The sequence below is a fragment of the Solenopsis invicta genome, chromosome 13 (genome assembly GCF_016802725.1).
Source record: "Solenopsis invicta isolate M01_SB chromosome 13, UNIL_Sinv_3.0, whole genome shotgun sequence".
In the NCBI taxonomy this organism is placed as follows: Eukaryota; Metazoa; Arthropoda; class Insecta; order Hymenoptera; family Formicidae; genus Solenopsis; species Solenopsis invicta.
Window position 1 is genome coordinate 5,811,719 of NC_052676.1, and position 10,688 is coordinate 5,822,406.

The 10,688-nt window shown below is 33.0% G+C and overlaps 1 protein-coding gene across 3 annotated transcripts; it reads left to right on the forward strand.

Moving 5' to 3' along the window:
* The first annotated feature begins 30 nt into the window (after positions 1-30).
* Positions 31-9,007, forward strand: LOC105201373 (run domain Beclin-1-interacting and cysteine-rich domain-containing protein). Of its 3 annotated transcripts, none has more exons than XM_011169367.3 (10): positions 31-234; positions 386-542; positions 1,209-1,390; positions 2,025-2,176; positions 2,296-2,479; positions 3,134-4,707; positions 5,573-5,755; positions 5,837-6,019; positions 6,647-6,800; positions 7,100-7,300. In XM_011169367.3, exons 3-10 carry the CDS (start codon positions 1,211-1,213, stop codon positions 7,298-7,300), a joined length of 2,811 nt encoding a protein of 936 aa, XP_011167669.2. In that variant the 5' UTR covers positions 31-234; positions 386-542; positions 1,209-1,210. The 3 variants fall into 3 exon arrangements, with proteins under 3 accessions (XP_011167669.2, XP_011167668.2, XP_039312294.1); XM_011169366.3 differs by having other exon boundaries at positions 31-230; XM_039456360.1 differs by lacking the exons at positions 31-234; positions 386-542 and having other exon boundaries at positions 1,211-1,390; positions 7,100-9,007.
* Positions 9,008-10,688: the final 1,681 nt, after the last annotated feature.

Sequence of the window (10,688 nt, forward strand, 5' to 3'; positions counted from 1 at the left end):
GTATGTACAGTGTAAATTCTGCATTACGATTCTTTGATTATGTAGGGCTCTACGCTGGTACACTCTACCTACATCTATAGTTACCTGTATAAACTGGCATAAATAGCAATTCCGAATCACATATGACATGGAATAGCTTGTTGTGATTATTTATGATCGAGTACGGCGGGAGTTGCCCACTCGTTGCCGACTTATCGCGTGTTCTCGATTATGGTGTGCAGCTGACGCGTGTAAGTGCGTAATCCACTATACTATTGTGAAGTATACGATGTCGGACTCCGACATGATGAGAGAATGACAGTGAACGCTCTGTTAACAGAATAAGTTACCGTGACAGCAACTTTCGCTCATTATTCTAATGTGATTGAACACCTACCCGTTTCAGCTAAATCTCAATTCTGCCCTTCGTTAATTTATACTCGCACAATTAGGATGTGTTAATTGATTTATAAAGAGCGTCGTCGTGTCTTTCAAGAGGATGCAAGAATCATAAGCAAGGATCATCTTACATCGCAAGCTTACAGCAGGCTATCGCCCTTACAGTAAGACTTCTCTTTATCTCTTAAATCTATCATTGTCAGGTGATTCAAGGCAAACAAAATTTAAAGATCACTTTGACCAAATCATGATGAAACTTTTTCACAGAATTTCAGAATTACTGAGAAAGTCTATTTCTTTTTTTACGTCTCTTTCTCAATTTATAATTTTTAAAAAAATATTTGCTTTTTCAGATTTTAAGATTTCACCAGGAATCATCAAATTACAAAATGAAAACTTTTAGAATATATCAAACTTCATATATATGAAGATTTTTAGAAAAGATGTAGATTTGTTCAACATTTCTGAAACGTCTTTCAATTTGTATGAAGAAAATCTAAAAAATTTTCTATCAAATTATAAAATTATATAGAAATTTTGAAAAATTCTGAAATTTACATAGAAATTCTAAAAAGAGAATTATATAAAAAATTCAAAGCAAAGTTTTCACCTTATCAATTAATTTTAATCAATGATGAATTGAAGCCAGATAACAAACTAATGTCACATTAATATTTTTGATATTTTGATAAACCAAAATAGTTGTAAGTAACATTAGTTTGTTAACTGGGCGACAGTTACTTGTTTATTAAAGTTAGAGTTGGTCAGAGTGGCCCTAAAAAGAAATTGCCTTTGTAGACGAAAAATATTAATAATTTTGCTATTGGCAGAGATGTCTGAGAATACTCACAGTAAGGAGCGGTGGCAGCTTCTCCATAGTCTTCGATCAACTGTGGAGGGTCTGCTGATCGATGGGGTTTCCAATGTATGGAATGTTTATGGTGGCCTAAATCGACTGCACAGTATAATGGAACTGATATTCAAGCATGGCTGTCGTATATTTGATCCCAATGTTAGTTGAGTTTGTCACTGTCAAAACTTCCTTATTGAAAATATTATTTTACAAGGCACTAGTTACAATGGGTTACAGAAACCAATTCGATTCTCTTTGAAATATGTTAAATCTGAGAGATATTTTTTCATATTGGCTCAATTTGAAATTTATGGACTGAAATGTCTTAAAACTGTAGGTGATAAGAATGTTTTGATAAATCTGTTACATTAAAAAAAAATCATAAAAGTTCTACAACATTTTTCTATGAGTCTCACATGTGCCGTTTTGCTGATAATTGATTGAAATCAAATATAAGTGTTATCTTTGAGGACTTGTTATACATTTTAAATCTTAAATTAGGTCAATATGAAAGAATATGTCTCTATTTTTATGTTTAATAACACGATCAGTTTTGAAGTTATGGCCAGTCCATTGTTATAATTATTATTATGATTTAATTATAGTTATTTTTTTATAAATTATTCCTATCGCATTTCAGTATTGTCAATTTGAATTTAATATTTCTTGTTAAATAATCATGTTCTAGTATCAAAAAGTTTTTATATATGATAAAAGAGAGTTATTACAAATTGCTTTTCACTTAAAAGAAATCTTGCCACATAAAGCTCATGTTGTAACAAATTTTTATAAGGGTGAGCCAGATTGCTGGATATTTATTCAAGGACTGAATTGGCTTCAACCATCTCTGGCGACGTCGCCAATATTGTCGGAAAATGAAGATTATTTATGCAATTTGCCAGTTAGGATAACATCTAAGAAAGATATGTTGTGGCTGTACAAAAGGTAATTTTTCCTTTAATAAATATATAATATATGCAGTAAAATAAATAAATATGTCTTGTGTCTAATCTCAAGAAGCTTTATTATTGCGATGGACGAACACTAAAAACACTAATTTATAGTTTAGAGGGTCACTCCCTATCACACAAATTATCGTGGCTTCTATCAGATAAGGAACATTTGCTTTCTTGTCTGGAATCATGGGCCTTTCTCTGTCAAGAAAACTTGGCGGAAGCGACGCTTTTATACCTAAGAGCGGTCGAGAGGAATCAGCCTGTGCTACTCGCGGAAATTGATCCCTGCTTGGTAAGTAGCGTCTTAAATGTTATCTTCTCGTTTTATATAAAATTTAAATACATATATAGTTGTAAATTCTGTAATGTAAGTACATATACATATAGTTATAAATTCTGTATCAATTTTTTCTTAATTAATCTTTTTGCATAATAATACAAAATTTTGAATTTTGAATTCCAAAATTTAAGATCTCAGGATAATTTTGAAATCTGTATATAAATTTGTTTAATTAAATATTTATATAATACGATATACATATTTGTGGATTTCAAAGACTTTAATAAAAAAGGATTTAATTATTTTTTTATTTATTTTAATTTTTTAATTTTTCTATTTTATCTATTTTTTTCTTAATTAATCTTCGTATTACAATAAAACATTTTTAAAATTTAAAACTTCAGGATATTGGAATTTAGAAATTTGTTTAAATATATGACGATACTAATAATGAATTTTAATGAATTAAATCATATTTTTCTATTTCATTAATTTCTTCTTAATCTTTTTATATTATAATAAAAATTTTAATTTTGAATTTGAAAATTTATCATCTTACGATTTTAGAATTCAGAAATTTTGTTTAAATATGTAATAATAATACTGTTGGCGGGTTTTAATGAATTAAATCTTTTTTTTTATTTTTAATTATATTTTAATTTGCAGTTTTTGCCAACGTGGATATCTCCTAAAGCGAGCCCCAAGCGACATCGTCGCTCGTCCTCGTATCCGGTAAATTTTTCTGGTGTTAGTCACATCTTACGAGACAAGAGCACGAGTGTCCTTAGCAGATGTCAATTGGAAAAACTGAAGGCTTCGACACAGTCTGTGTCGCATGACATTGATAGTACTGAGAATCAGATATCAAAGTCCATACAAATTATCGCTGATAATGCACAAAGGGATTCCAAGATTGATGACGTACCACTTAAAACGTGGAATAGTTTGCCCGCTTTGGCCAAAAATCACAACGGCGCAGTCGTAGAGAATTCAGCCACGATGTCGTCGACAATTCAAGAAAGCAACAATAGCAGTAACCGATCTCGTACCATTGAATTGGCGGAGATCATCAATATCAATTACTCGGATTCGAAACAACCCGTTGATTCCAATATGGATAAGCTCATAGCAAAGCCAAAAACACCCATTAGGAAGACGAGAAATCGGACGAAATCTAGACATAATCGAAATAAAAAAGTCTCTGAAAATCCGGAAGTTTTCTCGAACGTTCACGAGAGAGACAGGAATGTAGTTGAGGAAACACAGCCAATCACAATCGCAGAATCGACGGAGATGAATACGTTGAATCAATGGACGACGCGCAAAAAGACGTCTTTTTTGGTGGGCTCGGCACCCGAGTTTACGGGTTCCTGGAGCTCGGAAGTGGAGGGTCAAAAAGACATTCGTACGCCGCGAAAGAGTTTCATGGAAGACGGCGGTAGTAGCGTGCAGCCAATGGCGACCGGTTACTTCCCACGTCCAGCCGAAGGCCAGAGTTTGACCAGCTTTCTATCTTCAGCGCGATTCTCGCGCGCTCATGATGCTGAGCTGGATCGCGAAAACGCGCACTTCAGCGTCTGCGAGGCGATGATTGCTGCCATTGAGCAAGTCAAGTGCAACCGGTTGCAGCAACATCTGTTGGACGACGCGGTTGACGACGAGAGTGACGAGGAGATAAACCGGCTGAAGCAACGAATCCGGCTGCGTCGTCGGCAACGCCAGGAGGAGAAGTGTAGAGGTAAAGGTTGGAGTCGCGGTGATCTGTTGAGCGACGGCAGGACTGACACGACCACGACCACCGATCAGAGCGTCAGCCCCTTGTCCACGTCCTCGGGTAGTTCCTCGGACAACGTGTCCACAGAGGACTCTGAGCTGGATGACGAGCGGAGGTTGAGAAACGGTGGCATGTCCGCGTCGACTGCGTCGTTCTCGGATGTGGAATCGCGTGTGGCGAGGTTTGCCACGGACTCCAATGTGAGCGAGAGCAGCGTGTCCGCTGAGGGGGTAGCTCTGTCCCTCATCAGTCGTTTCAGTGAGAAACAGCTGCCGAGGGCGAGTGAATTGCAATGGCTAGTCTCGGAAAAGGATGCGCCGCAACGCTTGCTACCGATGCCAAAGAGTTGGCCAGTCAGTCCTGACGAGGTTGAAATTGAAGACGCGCGGACTATTCCGCTGAGAGGGACAGTCGAATGGGCTCCGCCGCGTCCGCAGATCATCTTCACACCTCATCCACCACCAGTGTAAGTGCAACGAAAAAATAATGATACGGTAATTTTTGTAAATCTCTTAATGTTACTTATTATTATTATTTTTGGATAATATAGAGAATATTGTTGTATCGCTATTTTTATGTTACACTGATCAGTACATAAGGCTTGCACAAATAATATATTTAAAATATATATAAATTCTATAAGTAACAATGTAAATCAAATATATTAATCAAAGTAGAGCTCATTTGCACTAGTTGTTGAACAATCATTAGTAGATGATTGTTTAAGAAAAATATTAGTAAGACTTCAAAATAATAAATTGCGAATTAATTCATATTTTTTAGATCTAATTTTCATACAGGTTTGATCAAAATATTATTTTTACTTTAAAATGTAATTATGGCTGTTTTTCTGCTAAAACACATTGATGTTATACTGCATGTTGTTTCCGCATACTGTTTTCACCGCATAAAGTTTTTGTTGAAACATAATTAGAGTTCTAGACTTCATTTTTAGTACACTAGTGACTGAACAATAATCTTTTTCCTCTATACAACTTAGGTTACGTTTATATTATAAATGAACATAATTACTGTATGTTAAACATAACATATTTTGGAAAGTTGACATTTTATACACTCGTATTTAGCTTTTTACAGTGTCGAGCAGTGTGACACTGTCATAGTTGGAACATTTTGCATTGTACACAATGTTATCTGTGTACCTTGTTGGAAAGCAGCCTATATTAAATTTTATTTGTTCATTGATTGATACAGTGACTCTACTACAGTGACTTATTTGTTTATTTTTTCTTTACTTTGAACATTTGTATTTGTCCTCTTCGCGGCATCTCAATTTGACAATTTTTACACTTCATTAATTTTTCTTTTAGAAGACGGATGCTAATAGCGAAGCAGAATTATAGGTGTGCGGGTTGCGGTATGAAGGTTGCTGTGAAGTATGCCAACCGATTTCGTTACTGCGAATATCTAGGTCGATACTTCTGCACGGGGTGTCACACGAACCAAGTGGCATTTATACCAGGGAAAATTCTATCGAAATGGGATTTCAATCGGTAAGGTCCCTTTAAAAAATTGTCAGAACTAAATGTTAAAGGATTTTCGACATTTCTTTAATGATTTTTGACACTCTACAGATATCCTGTATCGAATTTCTCATATCGATTACTGGATCAGATGATGTCAGATCCGCTATTCCAAGTGAACGATTTGAATCCGCTACTATACAGGCGAATAAAGCAATTGGACAAAACAAGACTCCTGCGTACAAAATTATTTTTTCTCAAGGATTTCTTATACGCGTGTCGATTTGCGACCAGGTAAATCTCAGAATATTTTCTACATTGTCATAATATAAAAGATAAGTAGAATTGGAGAAGTCAATATATTTTTTTAATTAAATAAAGTTGAAGTCAATGGTCTGTAAAATTAACTTAATTACATTGAAATTGCATAAAATTACAAACAACTCAGTTGTGTTAAGATTTTACTTAAGGTAAAATTAAAAGTTAATTAAAAAAATATTTATATTAAATTAGAAATTTGAATTGTTTATATTAAATTGGAAATTTAATAAGAAATTATTCTTTTTTTGTTAATTTAGACAATTACTCTAATTCTTAATAATAAAATATAATATATTTATATATTTTATTTGAAAATTAAGTTTCATCTATAAAATATCAAAGAGATGTTTTTTATACATTTTTCCTTTTATCATTTTTTTCTTTTACTGTAAAAGAAACTTTTAATGTTGGAATAAAGTCAATAAGTTAAAATTTAAAAAGTAATTAAATGATTAAAGTTACAAACTAATTTATTTAAACTTAATTAAATTAAGTAATTAATCTCTTAACTTTATTATTTAACTTTTTAATTAGTTACTGATTTAATCCTGGAAAAATAAGTGATTACAAATAATTCGATGACATCCATTTCTATTACAGTCTTCAAGATGGGTTGAAGAAAGAACCAAATTACATAATAAATGAGCCGCATGTGTACTCAATTCAAGATCTAATAAACGTTAAGCTCGGAGTGCTGTACGTCAAGTTGCAAGAGCTAGTTCAAATTTGTTGTGCGCATATAGTAGATTGCGAGGTATAGTGACTAATTAATTGCATGATTCAAAATTTAATTTTTATTTTAAAATATATGTAAAATATAAAAAGTAACAAATAGAGTATAGAAGACTAATAAAATGAACAAATTTTAGATGTTAAATTAATAAAATTTAAGTTTTAAATAAAATTTCTTAACGTGGAAGAACTCGCAACATTTAATAAGGCAATAAAGTTTCGAATTTCTTATTTTCTTTATTTTACATTGAAATTATTCATCTTTAAATACTGAATAATCTTTAATTGTTACGCGTAGAATTTTATACTATTTATTTTCAGTTGTGCCAAGCCAGAGGATTTGTCTGCGAGCTATGCTATTCCAAGGATGTGATATTTCCATGGGATCTGTCAAAAGTAATACGATGTGAAAAATGTGGTGCGTGCTTCCACATCGATTGTAAGCATAGTTCCAACAAACTCGAATGTCCTCGATGCACGAGGTTAAACGCAAGACGAATCTCAAGGGATGAGAAGCCCTGACGAATGAAGAGAGCGTTTTTTATTGCGCTATTCAAAATGAAATATGTACATTAAGCATGCGATAAACCATTCAAGTCTAGAAGATGTCTTATCAGACTTATCTCAGACAGTCAAAAATTCCAACACAGATTTAGGTTTTATAGATGTCTTTTGGACTTTAATGTTGTCTGAGATATTATTACTAATTTATGTAAAATATAGAATTTTCCAACTTAAATGTAAAAAATTCTTGGGAGTGTTTAGGAGATGGACAAATTAAGAAAAAAAGTCCTTTAGTGAATTGCTCGTTTTTGTTTCATTTTAGAGAAAATCACAATTATTTTTTTCATTTATTTATTATTTACATGATAATTTCTTTAGTTAAGGGGATGTTGACGATAAATTCGTTTTACAGGTTAAATTATTATTTTTAGATACGAAATTTTTTTATTGATTACATAAAATTATAAATTTTTTTCCACAATTAAAGTATAGATAAATTAATGAAAAAATGAAAATGGTTTTTACCATTTTTTTCCAAAACGAAACAAAAACAAATTATTAAAAGACTGTTTTTAGTTTGTTGATCCTCCACACATTTCCAAAATTTTGATTTAAATTTGGGATCTTCTGTATATTGAACAACACTGTATTCAAGAAAATAATAAGATTCTTGAATACATGATTTGTTAGATAGACAATTTGTTAGATATTATAAAATGAAAGTCAATTTATTCGAGCTTAATTATAACTTCTGACATATTCGACGTAGACAGCTGCAAGATTAATTAAAGGTGGACATTAGACTGTAAATTAAATTGGGTAAAAACGTATGACCTAAGAACAAGAACCCATAGAAGTTCAGATTTTTTTCTCTGTTCTCTGCTTCACACTGAAAAATACTTGTGCCTCAGTCTCGAAGAAAGAATATTGAACGAACGAGACGTATTATAGCCGTATTATATGAAGACTGAAGCATTGTGATATATACACGTTGAATTTCAATTTTCTTTGGAGCTTTCTTAATACTAACGTCCACAGGATGTCTTTTAGACAATCTTTGGATTAATAAATATGTATCATCTATGAAAGATTTTAGAAAATATGCAAATTAAATTTATATTAAAAAAGCACAAACACACAATACAATTTATCAAACAAGTTAAGATATTGTATTTCACAATAAATTGTTATAGTAAATTTCTTAAAAATGTAATGTATAATTTATATATACGCGCGCGAATCCATACACACATAATAAATATTGTTCAAATAATCTACAATATTATACATTCGTATATATAATTATCCTTTTTGATAGACTTGGATATAGAGATTTTAACAATATTTATGCATATCTATTCGAGCATAGCGAGCACGAACAAAAAGTATTAATTCTCTGCAATTATTTTGTAATAAGATTCTTAAGTCAATGTTATCGATCAATACAAATAACATAAAATTATTATGTAAAAATCGAATCTAGTAATAGTAAGTACGTACCTGATTTTTATTAAACTCAAAATATGTATATTTATTGTTTATTTATGGAGAGCGTTAAAAAGCGTGCAAAATTATAGTAAATTTTCAGAAAGAGATTTTGACATTTCTGTTATATTCTCTCTTGCGATGTAACTCTATTACGACTCTTGATATAACAATTATAACGAAACATTTATAAAAAAAACTATGTAAAACATGTAAATAAAATTGAGATTCAAATGATTACGATTAATGTATGAAAAATTACAATTTACTTTTAAAACAGATTGATTCGTCAATATTGATCTCTGTGATATGCATGGCTGTTTCAATAATTGCTCTATTTGATTAACTGTAGAATGCTATTGCCACTGAGAAATATTTATAAAGTATTTATAACAAAATCTTAAATCTCTATAAACACAAAAAAAAACCGAGTGGGCGTACACGGATGTCAACTTCAAATCGTTCTTAATCGTTTTCATGCGACCGATTCGTTCGTCTCGTCGCACTGTACCGATGATCATTTACGTAAACGCAATGGGGACGAGGTGCGAATACCGAATACAAGTACAAATTGACTCACCGATCGCCGCTGGTCGCACCGTCCAGCTCCGTCTCGGTCACAGCTGCCGAACATTCGAGATCCAAGACCTTCCTCGCAACGATTCATTTTGATTCGTACTTGGCTCTTTGTTTTCGGCACTCTCGAAACACTTCTGATACACGCGTGTGAAACTCGAGATACAAGACAACGGAGAAGATGCAAAACACGATTAAACGCGACACGACTTCGCATCATGCATCGTATCTGACTGACGACGGACGTCGACACGAACGCCCGATATTTCACTTCACTTTCGACACTCCACGGCAGTCTCGAAATACTCGCTCGCATCAAAAACTCGTACGGGACGACGAGGATGCGAGTTGAATGCGTTGAGACATCGCGCCGTCCTTTCTGACCGACTGAGACCGACCACCGTCGCTGTACTGCGTAGCGGTGCGTGCCGCGCCTGCGCCACCTACGCCGCTAGCACGCAGTACGCAATGCGGGACGGCGACATGTTGTGGTGCATTTCAACTCGCATCCTCGTCGTCCCGAGCGTGTTTTTTTGCTGCGTTTCGAGAATGCCGTGAAGTGAAATGTCGGGCGTTTGTACCAACGTCGTCAGATACGATGAATGATGCGAGGTCGCGTTCAATCGTGTTTCGCATCTTCTCCGTGGCCTCGTTTCTCGAATTTTGAATACGAATTATTTAAATACGAATAAAATATAAATAAATAAATACATAATTATTTTAAATACGAATTATTTAAATACGTATAAACATAATTTTTTTATTAAATAATAAATTTCTTGCAAACTTAAAAAACTAACAAATAGATATATTCTACTTACAAATAAAATGAAAAGTTTCCTGTTTCTTTTTCTTTTTCTCGCTGCTCCCAATTTTTTCTTTTGCAGTTATTTCGATCACTGTACCCAGAGATACAATGCAATAACTCATTGTAAAATATTCAAAAAAGTACGAAAATGTATAATTGTATAATTGAAAAATAAAATGCAACAAAACTGTCCGCAGTTTGAATTGAAGTGACAGCTAAGAGTCGAATGATTTCCGAACAATCCCGAATTAAACCGATGTGCTGGTAGTCCCCCCTTACCGCTAATCTCAGCGCCCCTCCTACCCTATCTACAATATAAGCTCCGTCTACCTTAGTTTATGAAATTAACTAAAAATTAACTTAAGAAAAAAAGAATAAAAGCATACTATGAAATTCAATCTGTGGGCTGCACATATCAAATTTGATAGCGTTTTATGATTAATAATGAAAGATTTTTTCTCGATAAATATTTTCAGGTAAAATAATGAACGATAAACTAATAAGTATTCTCACAATTTTATTAAATTACATCTCGCT